The following is a 25245-nucleotide window of genomic DNA, read 5'->3' on the forward strand; positions in this document are numbered from 1 at the left end:
AAGATTTTTCTAGAAACTGAAGTTCTAAGTTTTACTGTATCCATTTGTTTTTGTGGGTACATGGTGTGCCTTGTGCACATGGATGTTAGAACAATTAGGAAGACTAATTTGCTTAACTATAGAAGTCCCACAGATGAATCTGATGATCCTGATAGGTGCCTTTTAACCCATGAGCTATCTATGGTGCCCTATCAACTTTTTTTTTTTTTTTTAAGATTTGTTTATTTATATATGTGAATACACTGTCCTTCTGTTCAGAAACATCAGGAGAGAGCATCAAATCCTATTACAGATGGTTGTGAGCCACCATGTGGTTGCTGGGAATTGAACTCAGGACCTCTGGAAAAGCAGTCAGTGCTCTTAACTGCTGAGCCATCTCTAGTCCCCCCACTCTACCCCCAACAACTCTTAGTGTGTTCTTTTTATTCTATTTTTTTTAGGACAGGATAGCTGTGTAACACCTCACCAACCCTCCTGACTGGTCCTTAGGCCTCCTGAAAGCAGAGAATACAATGTTGTAACCCCATACATAGCAAGCCTGGCACAGTTACGGGATACTGCAGAATTATTAGCAAACATTGCAATGTTTCTCAAATTGAATTATTAGAGCCAACAAAATCAAAGGTTAATCAAATCTAGGGGCTAGCTGTCACTTGTCACACAAGCCTTTGGACCCGAGTTCAGTACCCAGAACTCACAAAATTGTCCTCTGATCTCCACTTGTAGAGATGATCAGTGTGCCCACCCATGTCATAAACAAAAAATTTAGTGGAATCTCAGTGTACATTTAAAACTTTTTAATACAAATTCACAGCACCAAAGAGACAGGAAGGATTGAAGACCAGCTGCTTGAGAGGCCCTGACATAATGAAGTAAATTAGTAGGCTGCACCTCAACTAAAGCAGTTTCACGGAGTGGAGGGGCAATATTCCGGGGTGTGGTGATGTGTATTGCCTGTGGGAGATAATCTACATTGGATTAATTGACATGGGAAGAGACATCTAAAATGCAGGCATGGCCTTCCTATAGAGTCTGAGACTGACTGCAAACAGTTGTGAATGGCTAGCTCAAGCTCCTGATGGACTCTTCAAACTAGGCCAAAGTAAATTCAAGTTTTCTTGTCAGGTGTTTTGACATCCATAAGATAACACGCTGTTACTCAGACCCCTCCCATCCCTCTGTGGGACTAAGCGAGGCACCGAGGTGGAACGCAGAGACTGTTCTGAAAGTCCTCTCTCTCCACCTTGTTTTTGAGGCAAGGTCTCTTCCTGCCTCTGCTGCTGCATTGTACACTCCAGGTGACCAGTTGCATGTATATATACATTCTGCATGTATCAAGCATGTAGCTAGTTCTCTCCATACTATCGGGAAGTATTCAGGACCTCAAACTGCAGTTATAAAAGTAGGCACTGTCAAAGTCTGTGTACAAATGGATATTTCTCCAAGTTTAGTAATTTAAGGAGGAAAAGAAATCTGCCCTGAAGACAATAGACCCTTATGTCTGAGAACTGGACATAGGAGCTAGCCCCTACCCTCTCCTGGAGTGTATCTGACCAGTACTATTGTTTGTTTTCTGAAAAGTTCCCTTGCTATTTTACAGTATAAAATAAAGTATAACAAAATTTCTAAACAGGGAACTAGTCTCAGTTGGGGTGGCTGTATGTGCAAATACATTGGAAAATACAAACGTTGACGGTGATGATTGGCTTTGTCTGGATGAAGAGATACTGAGATGGGTAAAACATACCCTTAGGATGTTCCTTTGAGGACATTTCCAGAAACTAGAATATATGAAAACTGAATTAATGAAGTAATCAATGGCTTAACTCACAAGTGGATTCAGAGTTTGAGGAGATACTGCAGTAAGATTGTGGAAGATGGAAAAAGGTGGAAAAAGTTGGCTGCTTTGGGGAAAAAGAGCACATGTGCCTGAATTTGGTTTGTAACAAAGGACGGCCTTGGTCATGCTACTTTCACCTGTGAAACTTTCTTTTGTCCTCTCGATTTCTTTGTTTTGTATTTTTGAGACTGGATCTCTACATAGCCATTGCTGTCCTGGAAATCACTATGTAGGCAGTCCAGCCTTCAGTCTACAGAGAATCCACCTCTCTGCCTTTCTAGTGCAGGCTGTAGAGGCATGTGCCACCACATAGGACTTAAAACTATTTAAGTGCTTGCCATAGTCTACCATTACAAAAAATAGAAGCACTATCAGTAATTGCCATCAGGAGGTTGATGTTTAGTGCTTCAGAATGATACCTGTCGTTGATGACTGTCAGCTGAGCTCCATAGCAAAACTTTTTAAAGCGCCAATACAGATGGCAGATTAAATCTTGCTAATTACAGTCATGTGTGTGGTCAGTGCTCTGCCCTCCGAGGCCAGAAGAGGGCGACAGATCACAAACAGTTGTGAGTCACCATGCAGATGCTAGGAAGTAAACCAAGGTCTTCTAGAAAAGTAGCGGAGGGTAGGGGAAAGTAATTGCGGAGGGAGCAGTTTCCGGCCACCTCTCAGGTCCCTTGTCACTATAAAGTTGGGGAACTGTCCTGGCTGTGTTCCAGGGGTTCTAATAAGTTGTGTTCTCCTTTTCACTTGTCTCTAGGAGGGTTTTTTTTTAACTTCCTAATTTCGTGGATGATTCACTGTTCAAAAATATTTTTTTTTTCTTTTTTTCGGAGCTGGGGACCGAACCCAGGGCCTTGCGCTTGCTAGGCAAGCGCTCTACCACTGAGCTAAATCCCCAACCCAAAAATATATTTTATAACATGGACTTTGTCGTTGCTGAGGGTTTGTGTACCAGCTCTGGAGAAGGCATCATCCCGATGAGATTTTAAAAATGTGTATTTCCTGTCTATTGGGTGGGATGTTCTGTATACTTGTGTTAGGTTGACCCAGAATGCGTTTTAGCTGTGATGTTTATTTGCTTAGTGTTTGGGAGTTCTAGCTATAAGAGTAGGGCACTGAAGCTCCGACTATTCCTGTGTCAACAACTATGAAGCACTACATACCTCAAATTATGTGTTTTATAAAACGGGGGACTTCAGTACTCAGTCTGTGAAGTGCTTCTCTGGAGGAATCGTTCCTGACATCATACGTGGCATCCCTTTTTCTTTTTTTCCACTTAGCTGGGGTTTGACATTTACTTTACCGGATATTTGCTTCGTAGTTTGTTTTACATTCTTTGGTAGGAGTTTGGTTTTATCGTTGCTAAATGTGCTTTAGGACACAGAATATTACCGGCGTTTGTATTCTCTACTGAGTTCTATCAAACTTTCGAGGAGGATCTCATCAGTTCCATTCCATAAAACAGAAAGTGAAGGAACACCACCAAGTTCATTTTACAGAGACGATACTATCATTCTCACACCAAAACCAGGTAAAGGCACACCTTACAGACTTCTTCTCTTTAATGAACACAGACACAAAACACTTGCAAACTGAATTTAGAAATACATCGAAGGAGATTAAACATTATGACCAACTAGGGTTTTTTGTGGAGAGGCATTTGGCTCAGCATCAGTAAATCAATAAATGTAATACACTATACAAACAAACACAGAAACCCATGCATAATCTCATGACAAAAAGACTTTGTTTTATTTTACGAAGTTCAATATGGCTTTGTGGTAGTGTCCTGAAGGTGTTAGGACAGACTGAATCACACTTCAAAATAACAGAGGTTATATTACAATAAACCCATAACCAAAATTAAATGGACAGAGCTTTTCTTCTAAATTCAGGAATGAGACAGGTTGCTCCTCCACACCCCACTCTGTCAAGAAACTGCTACAAGTCTAAGCTATGGAAATCAGACCAAAGTACATGATAAGAAGAATAGGAAAAGAATCAAACTATTCCTATTTGCAAATGGTGTGATTCTATACTTACAAGACGTTGTAGAGGAGCTTGAGAGATGGCCCAAAAGTGAAGAGGACTGGCTGCTCTTCCAGTGGACCCGGATCTGAACCCAGCACCCACGTGGCTGTTCACAATCTCTCCTAACTCCAGTTCCAGGGGATCCATGCTCCAAGGCCACATCTGGAAGGCCTTGCCTCAAAATAACTATGAGAAACTCCCAAAGAATAAAAACATACTTTTACACTAATTCTGCATGTCTAGACATCTTTGGATCATTTCAACATTGACCAATGTATCTATTAATAAGCATGTTAAGACGTGAGGGGCTTGGGGTGGTGCTTTATAATTTCTACTTGGTTCTAGGTAACCCTCAAGAGATGACTTGTCACACAGTTTATAATCAATTGAAAGTCTATTGCAGGTCTTCAGAGACCTAGGTGTGATTCCAAGTGTCCAGATCCACAGTTTTTAAAGGCAGAAAACATGTCCAGGTATTTTGCTAGGCAGCTGTACAAGGGTTTCCCAGAAGCCTTAAGTTTTAACAGAAGCTAAGTTGGCTAGCTGACCTTTGATTCGCTGCATACTGTTGGGTAATTTTCCACCGGATTCTCCATCAAGATCCGATTCTAAACCTGAAACTGCCTTAAGCCACAATACAAGATGGAGGAACTTCTGCACTGTCTTGCTAGGTCACAACTTGATACCCAGAACGACTGGCGTTTGTGTCTGGTTCATACAGTTCCCTTGACTTAGCCTGATAGGCAAACACAGGCAAACATTTCCAGCTAGGCCATCGCTTGGTGGTGGGGAACCTCACCATCCAGTCATTCTCCTTTCCTTGCAAACCTGGGATCACCATCACTCTTGTCAGATACAGGACCCTCGGGCACAGGGTTTAACAGAACTGCCCCCCCCCCCGTAAGTTAGTGTGGGGACACAGGCCCTCCTGGGAGGGTGTGCTGTGCGGCCCAGTAGCCTGCGCGTTGGCTGCGGTCTGAGGCCTGTCTACACCTCGCCTCCGGGTGACGCGGGAGAGAAACTTGAGTCCCCACGACTCGCGCGATCCCAAGCCTTCCTCAAAGACCCGAATGCGACGGGGACGCGACAGGAAACAAGTCAGCTGCACCCCCAGCCACTGAGGCCGGCCGGAAGCCTCCCGCGCAACTTCCGGTCCTCAGACCCGGAAGTGGGTCCAAGTGCTTGGCCCACAGGGCGAGAGTAGCATGGAGGCGCCGATGCCACTGCCGCCGCGCGAGTCCGCGAGGTTCGTGGCCGAGAATAGTCGCGACGTGGGCGTGGACCGCGAGGGCGTGCGCAGGGTGGCCGAGCTGCTGCTGCCCGCGGCCGTGGCGTGGCGCATGGAGCAATGGAAGGCCCTGCACGAGCTCAACCCGCGCGGGTCCGACGAGGCCGCGCTCGACTGGGTGTTTATGGTGGACTCCCTCAACTTCTCCTTCTGGGCCGAGCGGGAGGAACGCAAGTGTGAGGTGCGCTACGGCGGGACGGCGTACACCGGCTACTGGGCCCTGTGCGCCGCCGTCAACCGCGCGCTGGACCAAGGTGGGTGCCGCCCGGCATGCTGCGGGAGGTGACCTCTGCCCAAAGCCCGACTGAAGCAATGTATGGCCGTCAGCCGAGGAGGCAAAGCCAATTTTCCTTTAAAAAATAAAATAAGTTATTTTTACTTGGGCATAGTGCTCCTGCCTACGAGCCCAGCCCTCCAGGCTGAGGCAGGAGGATCGCTATGGAACTTGGGCCAGCCCGAGAGCTATGTAGTTTAAGGCCAGTCCCATAGAGAGCGGGACCCTGTCACAGAAGAGCAAATGAAAGAAATGAACACTTGTCTGAAGAAGAAAAGGACAGACTGTGGAATGTTTTAAAAGGTACACGCCACGCCATTGTGTGTAGTGATTGAGTAAGTACACAGAGCGGAGTTTCGTGTGTGTGTTGTGTGTGCACCTTAGAGATGGGTGTCTGGGGCACATTCGGTTGTTTATTTTGTTTGTGTGGGTGTTATGCCTGCATGCAAGCCCGTGCTCCGTTTGCATGCGGGTCCACGGAGGCCAAAGAGGGTGTCGATCCCCTAGGGCTGCAGTTCCAGAGGGCTGTGGAATGAACTACCGTGTGGGTGCTGGGGAATGAACCCTAGCCCTCTGAAAGAAAGATCAGTGCAGGTACCTACCTGCTGGGCTACCTCTCCAGCCCTGATTTTTTTTTTAAAAGACAGTCTCACTAAATAGTCCTGTCCTATGTGGAATTCAAACTACACTGGCCTCGAACTCAACAGGGATCCCAGCCAACTTCCTCTGCATCGTGAGTGCCCCAGATTAGGCCAGCGCCACTACACTCCGACTTCTTCAATGTGAATTTGATTTCGTATTATTTGCACCTTGTAAAAATAAAAATAAGGGGTTGGAGATTTAGCTCAGTGGTAGAGCGCTTGCCTAGCAAGCACAAGGCCCTGGGTTCGGTCCCTAGCTCCGGAAAAAAAAAATAAATAAATAAAAATAAAAATAAAAATCTGTGAATTTTCTCTTTTAAAGGGATACCGGTGACTAGCGCCTCCTATTACGCCACAGTGACCCTCGATCAGGTGCGGAATATATTTCGTTCAGACACGGCTGTGCCCATGCCTTTACTAGAAGAGAGACATCGAATTCTCAATGAAACTGGGAAGATTCTGCTGGAGAAGTTTGGAGGCTCTTTTCTTAATTGTGTCCAAAAGAGTGGAAAAAGTGCCCAGAAGTTAATGCACCTCATTGTGGAGAACTTTCCTTCTTACAGAGACGAGGCATGGTTTGAGGTGAGCTGGTTACTGAGGGGTTTCAGCAGTTGTCATAATTCGGAGTTAGTGCTTTTCCTTCCGAAGCCAGTTTTAAGGCAACTTAAAATCCGAAGTTTGTTTACTGTGGACAAGGAGCAATAACAAAATTCGTTTAAAGTCTGTTCCTTTTTACGTTTTCCAGTCAGGGGTTTCCTTTATTTTTGTCTTTTATTCCTTTAAACTGTTTCAGCCCTCCGTATGAGGCTGTCACTGCAAGGTGAGGAAGCACAAAAATTTCACAGAGTTGGGTGGAAATCGGAATGCAGAATGTACGCCGGTTTTTCTCTAGAAAAAAATGTATTTCTTGAAAAGCTCGGTATGGGTTTTCTTTCTTTCTTTCTTTTCTTTCTTTTTTTTTTTTTTTTTTTTTTTTTTTTTTTTTTCGAGCTGGGGACCGAACCCAGGGCCTGTACCACTGAGCTAAATCCCCAACCCCATGGGTTTTCTTTCTTACACACTGTTCTTTTTATAGTAATTTGTTCTGTGGTACAAAAAAATTAAACAATGGGCGTTTGTCTGATGTTCCTAGTATAGCCCTAGGTTTCATTTTTGTAAAATTCCTTGGGGATCCTCGTCGCTGAATCTTTTTTGGTTTTGATCTATTTATTCTGTGTGGGCTGGGGGCTCTCGGCTTCCTGCACTGTGCCTTTTGGCTATGCCTGTGAGGGTGCCACTCCTTCCCCCACGGACTCTTCCCCTGGCACTGTAAACTCAAACTCTGCCTTTTCTGAGTTGCTGCTGGTCCTGGTGTTTTATTATAGCACACACACACACACACACACACACACACACACACACACACACACCCAACACTCCCCACCCTGCCCCCAGTTTTGTTTCCTTTTTGGATATGTGTATTTTGTGTATGAATGTTTGATTGTGTATATGTGCCATGTGCAGACCTAGAACCCACAGAGTTCAGAAGAGGGTATTGAGTCCCCAGGGACAGGAGTTAGGAATGATTGTAAATCACCACGTGGGTGCTAGGATTCAGCCTCCTCCCACCCCAAATTCCTTAATAGTGGCTTTTTTAAAAACTATTTTTATTTTATATGCATTGGTGTTTAACCTGCATGTGTGTCTGAGTAAGGGCATCAGATCACCTGGAACTTGAGTCACACACACACTTGTGAGCTTCTGTGTGGGTGCTGGGAATTGAACCTGGGTCCTCTGAAAGAGCAGCCAGTGCTCTTAACCACTGAGCTCATCTCCCCAGCCCCCATATAGTGGCTTCAGAAAAGGTAATTTCATACAAGTAGGTCTGGATCGATGGTACTGGGTAAACCTTAAGGCCAAGTAATCGGTTGCTTCCCATTATGATGGAGTGGTTTTACATGCTATCGTTTTCTAGGTATTTACATTTTACTTGAGATTTTTACATTTTTACTTCTATGTGTGCACAGGAGTGTGCACATGTATTTCATGCATATGTAGGCCACATGTATACTGTCAGGCGTGCCAGGACACCCATGTCAGAGGACAGCTTTTAGGAGTCCATTCTGTGTCTTCTCTGTGGTGCTCATGGATTGAATTCAGTTTATTGGGCTTCGTCCTCATCAGTCTTTTAGATGTTTTCTTTGTTTTTGTGATCTTGGAGTCAAATCAGGGCTTCTAGGACGCCAACAAGTCCTCTTCCACTGAGCAACACTTCCCGCCCACTTGAAGAGTTTCTGTATGGGGTTTTCCCTAAAATCAATTTCCGAGGGTGCATGGAGCTGCACACAGCTACTCCCAGCACCTGGGAGACAACAGGAGGATGGAGTTCAGACTAGCCAGGTTACACTGAGTGATCTTGTCACACACACCGGTTACTTCTGATGTTCGCTACTGAAGATGTTCTTTCAGGTGATAGTGTTGTTTTGAGAGCCAATTCTTGATTATTTTAGAACATGAATTAAGGTTATAACCATTGGCACTGTCTTAGGGTTTTATTGTTAAGAGATACCATGACCACTGAAACTCTATTATAAAGAAAAACATTACTGGCTTAGAGTTCAAAAAGTCCATTATAATCATGGTGGGAAGCATGGCATGATGCAGACAGACACGGTGCTGGAGAAGGAGCCAAGAGTTCTACATCTTGATCCTCAGGCAGCAGAAGGAGATTGTGTAGCTTGAGCTTCAGACTTCAAAGCCCTCCCCTACGGTGACGCACTTCCTCTAGTAAGGCCACACCTCCTAATAGTGCCACTCCCTATGGGCCAAGCTTTCAAACACTTGAGTCTACTGGGGTCATTCCTATTCAAACCACCACAGCAGTTAAGTCTATATGTGTGAGTGTGTGTGTGTGTGTGTGCGTGCGTGCGCGGTTTTATGGAGAGACTTGAGTGTGGGGAAATGCTAAAGAGGTCAGGTCCTGACTTCATCTTTGGTAAAAGTGAGCCTTTTCCCCCAGACATGGGGATTAAACCAGGTACTTCATGCACGCACTCTAGACAAGTCCCACTATGATGGCTCTAGTCTGTTACTTAGTCTTCCTGAGTTAAATTATATCCATGACCTTATTCTGTGTTTAATACAATTAGCAGTTTTCTTACATAGATTCCACAGGGACTTTTACCCAGTGGTAGGTTCGATAAGACCTGGCTGACTGTCGTTCAGCTGTGTCTTTATCTCTATAAAGTAAGTGTGTTATTTGAAGTGAAACAGTTTAAAAGTCACTGTTATGACTTTCTTCCATCAGAAGCCCAGACACAGAATTATTTTCTTCATACTCCATTAGTCTATACAGTGAGTGGGTTGTGTCCCAGGTAGAGAAGCATCTTCTTTATTGTGCTTGGAAGTGAACTCAAAACAGGTGCTTAGCTGCTGGGCCATACTCCGTCACAGATAAGCATTTTTTTTTTTTTTCTTTTTTTTTCTTTTTTTTTTCAGAGCTGGGGACCGAACCCAGGGCCTTGCACTCGCTAGGCAAGTGCTCTACCGCTGAGCTAAATCCCCAACCCCTGCATATTTTCAATTAAAGAAATTAAGACAATGTTGTCTGCACACAAAGATTATAACTCATTGGGTTATGGTAACATTGACATGACTGATATTGAAATAGGTGCTGGGGGCCGGAGTGTTGACTCAGAGTGTGCACTACTGTCCCAGAGGACCCGAGCCTGATTCCCAGCACCTGTGTTGGGCAGCTCACCACCACCTGTGGCTTCAACTCCGGCTCTCTGACACCTCTGGCTTCTGCAGGCATCCATCCACACATGTGGCATTTACTCACAGAGACACACGTGTATGAAAATGATTAAAAATCTTCAAAAAAAGAAAATACTAGGGTCTAAGGACAGAGCTCAGTGCTGGTCCTGTGCTCAGGAACCCAGAGATTAATCCCTGGGACTGAGGATTGGGAGGAGGACAGGAGGAAAAAGAAAGTGAGTGCTGATTAGCAGTGATACCAGGAGGGAATAGTTTATGTACCTTGGAAAAAAACAAAAAGAATGTATAGTGATAATGTTAATAAGATACTTGTAAAAAGTTTTTTTGTTGCAGGGCTTGGTGGCACATGACTTTAATCCTAGCATTCTAGAGGCAGAGGCAGGCAGATCTCTTGAGTTAGAGGCCAACTTGGTCCCCAGAGTGAGTTCTAGGACAGCCAGAGCTATACAGAGAAGCCATGTCTCAAAAACCAAAAGAGGAAGAAACGAAAAAGTGTTCCAGCAAGTGCCCTGCTTTGGTGTTCGGTGTTGAGCCTACGTCTCCATCCAGTACCCTCCTAAGTAGTATGCAGTAAGATTCCGGGAACCACAGTAACGTCTTCTCCAACCGCCAGGGGAAAAGGATCTCCTTTTACAAACGAGCACAGATCCTCGTGGCAGACACGTGGAGTGTTCTGGAGGGCAAGGGAGATGGCTCCTTCGAGGACATCTCCAGCATCACCATGTTTGCTGACTACAGGCTGCCTCAGATTCTCGCACACCTTGGTGCCCTGAAGTACTCTGACGAGTTACTGAAGAAGCTTCTAGAAGGTTCGCAGTCCAGCATTGTGTTTGCTACTCTGTGGTCTGTGGCTGGGTTGTTTAGTCTGAGCTACTCGCAGCAGAGGAAAAGCATTGAGAGAACGCAGGCATGGTGTGGGGTGGCTTCGAGCACTGAGGAGACAGAAGCAGGAGGGTGGTGAGTTCCAGAGCAGCGTGGGCTACACAGGGAGATCCCTGTTCAGTTTAGGGCTGGGGGGATTTATTTGAGGAACTGGTTAGTTTATTTGAGGAACTAGTTAGTAAATGCAGAGTGAGCGTTGGGACAAGCAGAGCAGACAGAGCCTCCATTGGCTGAATTTAACTTGTAATTTTATGTGAACAGATAGGTTTCTAAATAATTATTTTCTTTCCTCCTTAAATCATGCAGGAGAAATGCTCTTAAATGGAGATAAACAAGAAGTGGAAATTAGAGGTTGCTCGATTTGGTGTGTCGAGCTGATCCGGGACTGTCTTCTGGAGCTGCTTGAAAAAAGGGGTGAAACCCCTCTTGTTGAGATCAATGCAATTCTTCTGGACTATCATCTGTGGGACTATGCCCGCGAGCACAGGGACGACATGAAGGGAGTCCCGTTCCATCGCACGCGCTGCATATACTACTGACCCTGAGCGGAGTGGGTCCACTTGAAAACTTGACTTTTACATCATAATTCACACGTCTGATTCACTATAAAGGTAGAAATTACGCTGGGCGCCGGTGGTGCACACCTTTAGTCCCAGCACTCAGGGCACAGAAGCAGGTCGACCTGTGAGTTCAAGGAGAGCCTGGTCTACAGAGTACGGACAGCCAGGGCTACACAGAGGAAACAAGGAAAAGGACAGGTCGAAGATAGAAATTGCAGGAATAGGCCATTCACTGTCCAGTCACCATTCTTTTCTTTTGTCATAGATTGTGTTCCCATAATCATGTTGCATAGCCTTCAGAGTTAACGTCCACGTCTCCAGTTGGTAGCATTTCTCAACTGTTAATCATTTAATCATTTTCTTCCTTCTTCTCCTTTTGCTTTAATGGTCCTAGGGATTAAGCCTATGACCTTGTATATGCTGAGTAAGTGCTCTACCACTGAGTCGCATTCCTAGCTTAGTTATTTTCTGTCTAGTTTAATATTGGGCTGGAGAGATGGCTCAGCGGTTAAGAGCACTGACTGCTCTTCCAGAGGTCCTGAGTTCAATTCCCAGCAAACACATGGCACCTCACAACTGTAACTCCAAGATTTGACACCCTCACACAGACATAATACAGGCAAAACACCAATGCACATGAAATAAAAATAAATAAATTTTTAAAAATAATTTAATATTAAGTAGAGATAGTCTTTGATGCATGAACTATTGCTATTATAAAAGTCGGTTGTGAACGCTTGGTACGGTGTTACATACCACCATACATATGGTGGGGATGGAATCCCAGCACTCAGAGGATGGAGGCTGGAGGATCGTGAATTCTAGGCCATCCTGGACCACTCAGAAGGCAAAAATAGATGCTTCTCCACTCGGGGCATTTGCTTCTCTTGTAGAGGGCATGAGTTTGGTTCCCGGCCCACATGTTGGGCACTAACAGCTCCTGGTAACTCTAGCTCCCAGAGAGCCGGTACTCTGCGGGACTCCATTGTCAAATGCACACATAAAATGAAAGTCTTAAAAGTAGGGCTGAGGATGCAGTGCAGTTGAAGTGCCTGCCTGCCAGGCCGAAGGCCCTGGGCTCAGTAGACAGCACTGTGTGAAACCAAGTGTGTGCTGTCACCTTCCAGGAATCCCAGCACTGAGGTGAAACTCAGGGAGGTCAGAAACTGACCGAACGGGCCAACCCGGAATACTTAAGACCTTGTGTTTTTAATACAGATTTAATTCATTGAGAATTTTCTACTGTACTTTGATCGTATTCACTCCCTAACTCCTGCCAGATTCACCCTCATCTCACCAACTCCAAGACCCGATCTTAGAAAAATAAAGATTAATCTTTGCATTTTATTTTGGGCTTTTTGTTGGTAATAGTGAGTTTTGAACATAATGGCTCTTCAGTTTTGAATATCTAAGTGTTTGTTTTTAGACTTTATTGGAATTTAGTTCAGATCTTTGAAACTGCTTAAACCCGGAATGGAATATATTATTCACATGGAATTTGCTACAGGGCACTACACACACCTTTAGTCCCAACACTCAGGAGGCAGAGGATCTCTGTGTTTAAGGCCAGCCTGGTCCACAGAGTGAGTTCCAGGATAGCTAGGGCTACACAGAAAAAGCCTGTCTGGAAAAACAAAATAAGACTTTGCCAAGTGCAGTTTAAGAGGGTTTACAGCGGGATGATTGACTGTCACAGAGGTAGGCTTAGTGCACAGGTGAGCACCTGCTAACGGTCCCGCCCCCACCCCGCCCTTCCTCTGCAGTTGGCTGAACCCACGGTGCCGGCAGACTCCACCCACCCCTGGAAACTTCCTGTAACTGCGTAAACCTGGGTTAGGTGCGCTGTGTCTAAGCACCTTGCTGCCATCTGCTGGAAATTTGTGACAGCAGGGACCGCATGTGAAAGGGTCTCCTTTCATTCTTTTTTTTTTTTTTTTTCTTTTTTTTTGAGCTGGGGACCGAACCCAGGGCCTTGTTCTTGCTAGGCAAGCGCTCTTCCCCTGAGCTAAATCCCCAACCCCTAAGGGTCTCCTTTCAAGTAGCTGTGCCTGTGATCCTATACCCATCCAGGGGTTTGGTGGTAACAGTATCAGCGAGTCACTGTCATCCAGTGTCCTTGCCTGTGATTGGCTTGTTAATGGGAGGAAACCCCTCCCTTCCTTTGAGGGATTTTCTGTCAAAGCTTGACAACTGAAACAGTGGTACCGTTTGTTTTATTCCTTTCAGTCTTGGGAATAGAACCCAGGAGGTCTGACACACCAGGCCAGCATTGACCGCAGGGCCACACCCTCGCCCTGCTGTAGCCAACTCCAGGACCCAGAGCTCTGCTGGGCTTCGATCCCCGTTCTGTGAACTTCCTGCTTGAGATAAAGAACACGTTACATTTTCAATTCCTTTCCTGTCAAGTGTTGAGTCTCTTCTTACCGTCATGTGGGGCCCAAGACTAGACATCTTCACCTACTGAACCATCTTCCCGACCCTCAATTTGTTTTCAGTAACTCAAAAGGATTATAACTGATGGTTTTCAAGTTAATTTCTCTACTCTTTCTCTCTGAGACACGAGTTCATTATCTAGTCCTTGCTGATAACTCACTGTGTAGAGAAGGCTGGCTTCAAACTCACCGTTATCTACCTGCCTCTGCCTTCTGAATGCAGACATTAAAGGTGTGCACCATCATGCCCGGTATACATATTTTAAAAGACTTAGCAATATGTGTGTGTGCACGCGCGTGCGTTCTCACTAGGTGCACCATGTATACACAGGTACCTGCAGAGGTCAGAGGTGCCAGACTCCCCTGTAACTGGACTTAAAGGAGGTAATAAGATACCTGATGTAGGTGCTCAGAACCAAACCAAAGTCCTCTGAAAGGAAGTCCACACTCTTAACTGCTCCAGCTCCTGGGGAAGGTAGCTTTCACTGATGCTACTACTCATGGTTCTGACTACACCGTACCATTTGCCTCTGATGTTACTCCAGCAAAACAGAGGCACAGTGAATTCAGGGCCCTTGAAGTGGAAACTGAAGGGTTCCTTGGAAAGTTGGTTGGATGATGTTTTGCTGGGGCAAACACGTGAGGGAATGTTTCGTTAAAGTGGACACAGGCGTGAAAGGCCAAGGCAGATTCATGAAGGAACGTTTCCCTGAAGCAGACACAGGAGAGAGGATGTTCTGCTAAAGCAAGCATGTGAAAGGAGCCTCTGTTAGGGGGGTGGGTTACAAAGAAGATTAAAGTGTTTAATCTTAAACATCACTAAAAGTAAGATTTAAAAAAGAAACTAAAGTTACAGGCCACTTTCAGAAATTGTTTTTTGTCTGCTACAGATGTAGTGTGCATTTGGAAGCCAGGCTACCGTCTGTCACAAGTAGCCTTACCCATTTGCTATGACAGAGTTCAAAGTCTGTCAACAAGACCATCTGACAGAAGGGTTGCAGTCTTAGAACTCTAGAAGCAGAGGCAGGAGGATGGCTGTGAGTTTGTGGTCAGTCTGTGCTCTGTAATGAACTCTACTCTGATTCAGCCTGGACCATGGTACGAGGCCCCATCCAGATGACAACCTCAGTCAGCCTATGGGGAACACAGGACTTCAGGTCTCAGGCAGCAACCGCCAGGATGCTCTAACACAAACTGTTACTTTGATTTTTCTACTGTAAAGAGCAGGTGTGACAGCCACCATTCTTTTCCCCATTCTGTGTGGTCAGGATGGACTAAAGCTCCGTTGGTGCAGGACTCTAACCACTATTCTTGTTACAGGGCTGAAATTCAAACTCCACAGTTTGATTAAGTTGTGCTCTTTGTATTTGTTTTATGAAGACGTCTTTTAGTTTACATGTATGAGTGCTCTGCTCGCTTGTACAGGTAGGCAAAATGTGTGGTGCCTGATGCCAGTTCATTAAGTTCGATGAACCTAGGTTAAAATGAAGTGGAACGGTAGGTGGTGGGCTGGAGGCGTGGCTCAGTAGTTCCAGCACTGGCTGCTCTTGCGCAAGTCTTGGGCTCTATTTCCAGCACCACATGGTGGCTCACAAACATCTGTAACTCCAGATCCATAACCTTGTCTGGCTTCCTGGGGCATGGGGCAAACATGGTACACATATATATATGCAAATGGAGTATTCACACACATAAAAATAAATCTTTTCAAAATATAATAGGTGATCACAGTATCTGAGAAGCCTAGAAACTCTTATTTTGAAAACTAAACCTAGTTTTGGAAAACAAAAATCTCTAAGTTCATAATTACACATACTCCAAGGAAAGAAACTGTAGTATTTGTTTTGGGGATGTTGGTAGGGACCAATTTATCACCATCACAGTTGATAAATAAAAGAGAGAACAGAAGCATGGGCCCTCCTATTCCTATACAAACACCATTTCAGAATAACTTCGTAGAAGGAATCCTTTATTGTAGAATGATTTGAGCTAATAAATGTAAATGACTATTAGAATTTGATCTTGAAATGAATAGATCTTGAAAATGATTATCAGTGACCTCTAAAGTCATTAGGTGAAATGCCGATTATTAAGAAAGGTGGCGTCGGTGGCAGAGGGGAGTATTAGACACAACTCTACCATATATGAAAGGGAAAGATTAAGCATAAATCTGCAGTATGTTAGACACAACTATACATATGGAGGCTGTAGTGGTATGGATGAAAATGGCCTCCAAAAGCAAATAGGAGTGGCACTACTTGAAAGGACTGGGACACATGGCCTTGTTGGAGTGGGTGTGGGCTCGTTGGAGGAAGTGTGTCACTGGGGGTGGGCTTTGAGGTTTCAGATGCTCAAGCCAGGCCTAGTGTCACCCTCTCTTCCTGCTGCCTGCCTACTGAGATGTAGAACTGTCAGCTGCTCTGTAGCACCACCACCGTGTCTCCCCGCATGCCACCACACTTCCCACCATGATGACAGCGGATAGACCTTTGACTTGTAGCTAGCCCCCAGTTACATGTTTTCATTTATAAGAGTTGTGTCACATCCCAGCCCTAGAAACCTTAAGTAGGAAAGAGGGAGGATGTTAGACTCAACTATACAATATTGGGAGATCCAAACATGATGAGGCCGTAGGGGGAAGGATGGACTTCCCTTATGAACCCAGAGAGGAGCTTCAGGAAGAGAGAGATGGTGAGAGAGCAGGGGGGGTGCATGCGCGCGTACACACACACACACACACACACACACACACACACACACACACACACACACTGCAGTGGCTGTAATAGGGAAAGCCGGGAGGAAGGGCTCTCAGCAGCCTCCTGAGCACCTTTTCTGAAGTCCCTGAGGACTCTCGGGCCAGTCCTATCAAAGCAGCTGCTTCTCTCTATTCTGAGGGAAAGGATGCCTGTCAGGGGACAGAGAAGGAACCAGAATGGCCTCTGGCCCACAGCTGGGAAGGATCAGAGTCTCCAGTCCAGCAATGCTAAAGGAATGGAGGACTTCTCTGAGGCAGGAAAAGGAGGACTTCTCTGAGGTGGGAAGATCCTGTTTCAGTTAGTCCTGAGCTGGCCTGGGCCGTGGTTTCCACCTTAATGACAATCTCTTTTTTAAGATTTGTTTTTTTTTTTGTTTTTTGTTTTTTGTTTTTTGTTTTTGTTTTTTGTTTTGTTTTTTTGGTTTTTTTTTTTGGTTCTTTTTTTCGGAGCTGAGGACCGAACCCAGGGCCTTGCGCTTCCTAGGCAAGCTCTCTACCACTGAGCTAAATTCCCAACCCCTGTTTTTTTATTTATATAAGTACACTGTCACTGTCTTCAGACACACCAGAAGAAGTCATCAGATCCCATTACAGATGGTTGTGAGCCACCATGTGGTTGCTGGGACTTGAACGCAGGACCTCTGGAAGAGCAGTCAGTGCTCTTTTTTTTTTTTTTTTTTTTTTTAAAGACTTATTTATTTATGTTATGTATATGACTACACCGTCGCAGTCAGTGCTCTTAACCACTGAGCCATCTCTCCAGCCCCTTAATTACAATCTTAATTGACATAGAAGCCCAAAGTAGTAAAATTGATCTTGTAAAGGATTCACTAACAGATTTGCCTCAGAGACATTAAGTCACGCACAAGTGATGTTTACCTAAGGGAGGCCTGCATGCTAAACACCTGAAAGGTAAGTGGATGCTAACCAGGCCTGTTAGAGACCAGGGAATGTAAGGTGCAGGGAGATAAATGCTTACCAGCTAGGATTCACCAGCCGCCAGGCCCTGCTTTCTCTAGGGTAATTCAGGCAGGGTCCCAACTGTCCTAAAGTTCTGCTCTGCCATTAAGTTCCCTGTGCTCTCATCCGGGAAACATAATTCTGCCGAGTGGGCAAGATGAACTTGGTAACAACTATTCAAAAAAGAGTAACACTGGTGTACTTACAATAATTCCAATACTATGTAATCTCTTTGCTACATAAATCCTCTATCTGGCTAAGTGGCCAGACTTTTAGTGCTCTGTAAATTGTTCAAAGTGTAGCCTGGGGCCAGTATCTGAAAGAGGTTTAAGGTTCACAGGGTTTGTGGAGTGTGGAAGCCTGAAGAGTATATAATTTAGTAAAATCTGTTGAACTTTCAGCTCTTCCTTGGGTGTTGGCCAACTGGCAAGGCACCATTAAAGAGGTTTCCTTATTTAGTCTCTTAAGTGTGTGTGGTTAGTTCTCAACAGGAAGGCGTGGGGAGCAAGAAGGTGGGTGTGCTCAGTAGGTATTAACTAAAGTTATATTTTCTTACGCCGAGGGTCTTCACACAAAGTTCTTACTCCACGTTCCCAGTTATGATCCTAAGCCTATCTCTCCATGGCTGCTCACCTGTGTGACCTATGAAGCTCCAGTCCAGTCTCTAATAGTAATCTCTGTAACTTTAATTTTTTAAAAACCCATGTTTAGTGATGATTCTTAAATGCTTTAACCTCCCCTTTAGCCTACCTCCCACCAGAGGTAGTGGGAAAGAAAGGATAGTGGGGTCGGGGTGGGGACTGGACCTGTTTAGAAAGGTTTCTTGGAGCAATTCCTGTCTGTGTTGTCTGGAAATTGGCAGTTCAGTTCACGGGTTAGCAGCAGCGACTCAATCCACTCGCAAACATTTCATGGATGCACTAGCAGTCCAGTTCGGAAGAGTCAGGTTGCAACAGAAGTGACACGGCCTAGCAGAGACAGCCAGGCTCCAGTCAGCAGGAGGGACAGCAGGAGAAGTTCTCAGCTGTGCCTCTCTCAGGGAAGTGAAGGTCAGGGAAGATTTGAGGCCCACAAGCATTGCACGGCCAGCTGTACAAGCAAGCCGATCTCCGTCTGTGTCACTCTGTGGAGTCTTATTTATACCCTCCCAACGTCACGTGTCCTCCATTTGCCTTACCTCAGCACGTGCATCCAATCAACCTGAGTCCTCAGAGTCCCGACAAATGCAGCTCAACTACTCAACGTAATCCATGCGTGTTCTTAGCAAGGAATCCTCCACCACGCGTCCTTTCATGTGTTTGCTTTAGCGGAATATCCTCTCCTGTGTCTGCTTCAGAGAAATGTTTCCTTCAGGAGTCTGCCTTAGCTATTCACCTGTGTCCACTTCAGGAAAACACTCCTTTATGTGTTTGCCCGAGCAGAAGACCACCCAACATAACAGACTCTCCAAAAAACCCTCGAGTTTCCTCTTCAAATCTCTGGTTCAAGGGTCAGGACCCCAGGACCACGTTCTTCAGCAGCAGGGCAGATCAAGCTGTCGTCTCCCCAGTGTCTCCAGCCATCCTGAAGAGGTGAAGAGAGGCACATTGCTCTTGGTCTCTGCTTACGTCAAGTGGCTATCACAGGACTTTCCACTTACGAAGTCATGTGCTGGTTATATGGAGTGCGTGGTGTCTCTGGATTCTGGTTATCAGCAACAGCCTTGGATGTGGTGGAATCCCCGACTAAGCGGTTTCTACAACTAAAATGCATTTTCAAAAATTATTATTACTATTTTCGTCGCAGGAGGCATTATATTATGGGGGACTTTTCTCCGACTAGTTCGACTTATGCTTTAGACCAGTGGTTCCCTGTGGTTCAGGATCTGCTTCCCCACCCCCGGAGAGGTGTGAATTGGAGGCCTCAGGCAGTGAGTGTGTGCACTTCTGGGATATAGGCTCGTTTCATGGGGGTAGAGGGACAAAGGTCATTGAAACTTTTAGGGGAGGAGTAGGGCTTATGGGAGGAATGCATGTCATTTGCAGGGCCAGGGCGCTGGGATGCCTCATTAGCATAAGGAGGAGTTTCAGATGCGGCTGGACATGACCTTATAAGGGAAAAGGTAGTTTAACCTGGCTACTTGGCTTCCTGACCTCCTCTGGTAGGTCAGGCAAGCCTGGGGCAGGGGTCGAGTGATCCTTCTGCTGATCTCAGGATGAGATTCCTGGGGCTTGGACGTGCCTTGACCCCACTCTTGTTCCAGGCCTGCTCCCCTGTCCCTCAGCTCCCTGGATTACCCTTTACTAAAGTTCCTCATGTGGTGGTGACCTCTCTCACCCATAAAATTATTATTATTATTATTTTTTTTTTTTGGTTTTTTTTTTCGGAGCTGGGGACGGAACCCAGGGCCTTGGGCTTCTTAGGTAAGCGCTCTACCACTGAGCTAAATCCCCAGCCCCCATAAAATTATTTTTGTTGCTACTTTATACCTGTAATTTCGCTACTGTTACGAATATCTGTGTTTTCTGAAGGTCTTAGGTGAGCCCCGTGGAGGACTCATTCTGCCCCCCGAAGGGTTGTGACCCCACAAGTTGAGAACCACTGCTCTAGACAGATCACTAGCTCTAGAGAGCATGGAACCTTTGCGAGGGCCCCGAATCAGGACTCAGTTGACCCAGGTTCCAGACTCAGACTGTAAAAACTGTTTGTGGTTTCAAGCCATTAACTTTCAGGGTGATTTGCGGCTTAGCAGAAGGTACTAAATACAACAGGCAGATAATGCCTTTCTGTTACTATAGCAAGGTATTTGTGGGGACTGGAAGGAGAAAGGCCTCTGTATGCTCGTATGTGTGAGTGCTTTGTACTCAATGGAACTGTTTGGGAAGGATCAGGAGGTGTGGTCTGGTTGGATGAGGTATGTCACTAGAAGTGGGCTTTGTGGTTTCAAAAGTCCATGCTAGGCTTGGAGAGGTCCCTGCAGGCTTTATAGCAGGCAGAGAAAACTGCCTCAGAGAGACAAAAATGAAACTGTTCAGGTCCAGTTTGACGTTCCAGTGCTGAACCAGGACTTTTAGAGTCTGTCTGACAACAGATTATTTATTTAGTCATATTTAAGCACAGCACAATTTGGGCGGGGGTTGATAACATCTCAGTTCCAAGTACACGAGAAATTTAAGATGGGTTTCACATTGATACTCTGTTTTACAAAGTACATCGGGTGTCTTTCACAAAGGTGGGTATTGTTAGCTCAGAGATATTTCCCAAGGTTTAGGGTCTAGAAGAATGTTTCTCAACCTTCCTAATGCTACAATCCTTTGATACAGTTCCTTATTTTGTGACAACCCCAAACCATAAAATAATTTTTGTTGCTACTTCTTAGCTGTAATTTTGCTGCTGTGATGAATTAAGATATAAATAATATCTGCTATGTGATCCCTGTGAAAGGGTTGTTCAACGATCATGACCGGCAGGTTGGCTGAGGTAAACATAATGCTTGTAGGTGTCAGGACTGGCCTGGCCCTAAGATAACATTCACTTAGGCTGTTGTAAAGGACGTGTGACATCACTCATAAGGATGGATGAGCCTAGACGTTGGTAATGCTCAAAGTTTTAGGGGGAAAGAGTCTGGGATAAGAAAAACACCAATTCTGGAAGATATGGGCATAGCCTGGCTCACCATACAGCAAAGGATCACTAGGTTGTAAACTTGGTTGCCTTCTCAGCACTCCAGCAGGCAGACAGGTTAATATCGCCGTCCTTTGAAGGATGCCTGTGAGTGTAGCTTCCCTGACTTCTCCAGTGCTTGTCTGTGAGCATAAGCACATTCTGTCCTCTCTAAGGCCTGCTCTCGTCTTCTCTGCCTGCAGCTCGTGGATCCCATGTGTGAGTTCTCAGCTCCAGCCCCACCGCCTTGCCTGCCTGACACTGCTGCGCTCCCTGCCACAATAGTAATGGACTAACTCTCTGAAACTGTAAGTGAGCCTCCAGTTAAATACTTTCTTTTATGATTGCTTCAGTGTGTCTTCACAGCAATAGAAACAGTAACAAGGACAAGCCTAAGATAAATAGTTCACAGAGACCCATAGTGACAGGAGTTTCCATTGGCTTGAGGCTTCCATTGGTTTTATAGGTTTTGGTCCATAGCCAGTGGCGCCTCCACTGCTTTGAGCTGTAGTCAGGCAACAGGAGACAGCAGCTCATACCTATAGGAGCAAACTGTCTACCTCCTGACCAGGAGGTAAAAGAAAAGGGTAGGGGTAGTGCCTCGTTATTTCCTCAAGGATAGATTTTAGATACTTGATGAGACAACCAGTCACTTCTCAACAGCACATTTACACCCAAGGGTCCTAGTTTTAAGTCAACTGGACACAGCTGCAGTCATCTGAGAGCAGAAAAACCTCAACTGAGAAAAATGCCTCCATAAGATTGGACCGCAGGCAAGCCTGTAGTGATTGACGGGGAGGGCCTAGACCATTGTGGGTGGGGTCACGTGGCCTAGGTTCTGAAAGAAAGCAGGCTGAGCAAGTCATGGGGAGCACGCCCTCTGCATCAGCTCCTGTCTTCAGGTTCCTGCCGAGTTTGAGTTCCCTCACGGGCTTCTTTCCTCCAGGGTCTGTGATTCAGGACAAGGAAGCCAAACAAACAGGTTTCCTTTCTTCTCCAAGGTGTTTTGGGTCAAGCTGTTTCACCACAACATCAGCCCCAACTAAGACGCCACGGTACAGCAGCAGTCATCGATGTCGTGTAGGAAATGTCTTATGCGATCCATCTTCAGCTCGATTTCCACTGAACACCGAAGTACATTAAACTGCAGGCTGCGTTCTGTTACCGAGTTATGAAGTTGGTTGTCTGAGGAAGAAGTCCTGGAGAGTGAACTCTGTGCCTTCTGCATTCTAAACTCATGCCCAACCACTGTACTGCACTCCTTCGTGCCAGTGAAGTCGATTTTCGGGTTGTGGTCAACATTAAGAAAAGTTAAGAGTAGAATAGGATCAGAGCTGGCGAGTGTTTCGTGAAACGTTTGTTCTCATTTATGTAATTACACACACACACACGCGTGCACACACACATGCACACGCACACACATGCACACGCACACACATGCACACGCACACACACACATGCACACACACACACACGCATATATTGAGTCATATAGCAGGGTTTGGTTTTTTTTTGTTTTCACAGACTGTCTCAGGCTTGAGCCTCTGTGTTGGGTTTTCAAATTATCTCTGTTAATGGAACAGGTCAAAGTTGAAAGGCATTATCACTATGTACATGGTGATTGGTTTCAGTTCCCTGCACCATATAAGCAGTGAGGTGGCAGGTGCCTGAGGACCTAGGACCCCAGAGACATAACGACGTGGGGGGGGGGGGATAAGAGGCACTCAAGTAGCCTGCGCTACATAAGACCCTGTCTCAAAGCAGAACTGCCTGAGATGGTACTGGGTACCGAAAGTCAAGCTGTCGCACATCCTGCGTGTGTTTACTGGGATGCTCAGAGAAGGCTCCTGGGGCAGGGGGATAGATAGGGGACTCCACCGAAGGGCGGCCGCAGGGCGGAGCCTTGGGGCGGGACGGAGCCATGGGGCGGAGCTTGTGGGGGCGGAGACTGCTGGCAGGTTTTGCGTGAACCTGGGCCTACGTAGGGCGGGCACGGCTTGGGGCGGAGCCAGCGGGGGGCGGGGTCGCGGAGGGGTGGCGGGAGGCGTGCTGCGCCGTTGCCGTGAGAACTGGTGACAACAAAAGGCGTGGGCGCGGAGGGCGGAGGAAGGCCGCGGCGTGGGGCGCTAGCCTGCGAAGACCTGGGCTGTCCCGAGCCGGTCGGTGCGCCGCGGGCCCGACGGGCGCGAAGCCGGCGGCACCAGGCCTGCGGCGGCCCTGCTGAGGGTCGCGGACGCGGCGGGCGAGCGGCGGACGGAGCGGGGCGTCCTGAGGTAGCAGCCGGGGCCTGGGCGCGGGCCGGAGGGCGGCAGGGCGCGCGGCTGCGGCGTGAGGATGGCGCCGCGGTGTGCCTGCCTTCGCCAGGGAAGCCTCGGTGCGGCGAGGCTCTGAGGGACGGTGTCCGCTGCCCGCCCGGGTCTGTTTCCCCGTTTCCAGGCTCACACTCAGGCTCCGTAATGCAGCCGTGAGATGCTGCGAGCATCGTTATCTGCCGCGACGCTTCTCGAGAGAGAACTGACAACTCGCAGACCACAAGTTTTACACGCCCCCCACCTCCCGGGAAGCCGGTAGTTTAAGACCCCATTCCTAGCAAATGACAAGACAGAACGTCCAATGCTTACCTTGCATTTGGTCACATTTAAAAAAAAATGTGTCCGTCCCCCTCAAATATTACCAGCCAATCAGATTTCCCTGCTGATTTAAAAAAAAAATCTGACAGTACACAGGACTAAATTGAATCTGAAGAATAACTGTCACATACAGGCTTTTAAAAATGGACTGAATATTATCTATATATTTATGTACCATATTACTTCTTAGGATTACAGTAGGTGAATTCTAACTGTGTTATATGGCCACACTGCTTATGTCAACACTAACTTCACAAAACAAAACAAAACAAAAAAAAACCAAAAAAAACCCCAAACTCCAATTAGAACTCAGATCCTCCTGACTCTGCCTCCTGAGTGCTGGGGTTAAAGGCGTGCATCACCACCCCTGGGCCAGTGGGTATTTTCAAATTAGCAATTTTATCCAAAGAAGTTAGGTTCAGCATAACATAACCTTTTTAATAAGAACTTTTATGTGTGTATGAGAGTGTGAGTTTGCGGAGGTCACATGACAACTTACAACTGTCAGTTCTTTACCTGTACTATGTGGGTTCCAGAGATTGAGTTCAGGTTGTCAGGCCTGTGGCCACAAGTGCCTTTGCCGCTGAGCCATCTCATTGGCCCAGACAGTGACTTTTGCCTTATTGGAGATGATATAAAAAAAGTGATCTAATCTATATGACTGTTGTGCAGACTGCATCCCAGAGGGTTTTTAAGAGTGCTTTAGGATATAAGTGTTTACCATACATATGAGCATTTTGTTGTTGTTGTTATTGTTAAAGATTTGACTAGAATAATTGAAACTGCCAAGCTGTGTGTGTCTGACCGTGTCACCCCTCCCACCCCCCCATTAAAGATAGTTTGTTGACTCTGGGATATTGAAGCCCAAAGGACCTGAGATTTAGTACTGTGACATAGAGGATTTTTGTGGTGAACCTCTTCTGGCTGTTCATTTTTACAGGAGCTGAGGTTTTTGGAGGATTTTTGTGTTTTTTTTTTTTTTTTTTTTTTTTTTTTTTTAAAGATTTATTTATTTATTATATATAAGTACACTGTCGCTGTCTTCAGACACACCAGAAGAGGGCATCAGATCTCATTTCAGATGGTTGCGAGCCACCATGTGGTTGCTGGAATTGAACTCATGACCTCTGGAAGAGCAGTTGGGTGCTCTTAACCACTGAGCCATCTCTCCAGCCCCGGATTTTTGTTTTTTAAAGGTTGATGAATATTAATTTATCACGGTCACATTTCCACAGCTGTTAGGTGATGTGTAACGGCAGCACTGGGGAGGTGGAGACAGCAGGATTGCTCCGAGTTCCAAACCAGAGTGAGAAACTGTATAGAACCAAACAGTATTCCCATACCAAGTAGTTCAGGAAGTGTTATTTGCTGCCCAGTGGCCTTCTAGATTGGTGATAATCTTAGGACCTGCTTTTCCAAAGAGCCTTCCCCATCACACTGGCTCTTTTCAGCATGGTCATAAAACAAGTGGAAAGCAGAAGAGAAATCTAAACAGCCAGCCCGGGATAAACCAGTGCACCAAACCAAGGGAGGCCTGAGCCTCAG

The 25245-nt window shown here is 46.1% G+C and overlaps 2 protein-coding genes across 3 annotated transcripts in view; both read left to right on the top strand.

The window, feature by feature from the left end:
• The first annotated feature begins 5019 nt into the window (after positions 1-5019).
• On the top strand, positions 5020-12625 carry C14H9orf64 (chromosome 14 C9orf64 homolog). 2 transcript variants are annotated; one of them, XM_032884797.1, is made up of 4 exons: positions 5020-5419; positions 6403-6662; positions 10450-10645; positions 11025-12625. In XM_032884797.1, exons 1-4 carry the CDS (start codon positions 5083-5085, stop codon positions 11255-11257), a joined length of 1026 nt encoding a protein of 341 aa, XP_032740688.1. In that variant the 5' UTR covers positions 5020-5082; the 3' UTR covers positions 11258-12625. The 2 variants fall into 2 exon arrangements, with proteins under 2 accessions (XP_032740688.1, XP_032740690.1); XM_032884799.1 differs by lacking the exon at positions 5020-5419 and adding an exon at positions 5438-5774.
• Positions 12626-23286: 10661 nt separating this feature from the next.
• Kif27 (kinesin family member 27) overlaps positions 23287-25245 on the top strand; it is a 73656-nt gene continuing 71697 nt past the window's right edge. The window contains exon 1 of the mRNA XM_032885006.1: positions 23287-23343. The gene's annotated coding sequence lies outside the window, so the exon portion shown is untranslated. The remainder of the gene's footprint in view (positions 23344-25245) is intronic.

Source organism: Rattus rattus, chromosome 14 (genome assembly GCF_011064425.1).
Source record: "Rattus rattus isolate New Zealand chromosome 14, Rrattus_CSIRO_v1, whole genome shotgun sequence".
In the NCBI taxonomy this organism is placed as follows: domain Eukaryota; kingdom Metazoa; phylum Chordata; class Mammalia; order Rodentia; family Muridae; genus Rattus; species Rattus rattus.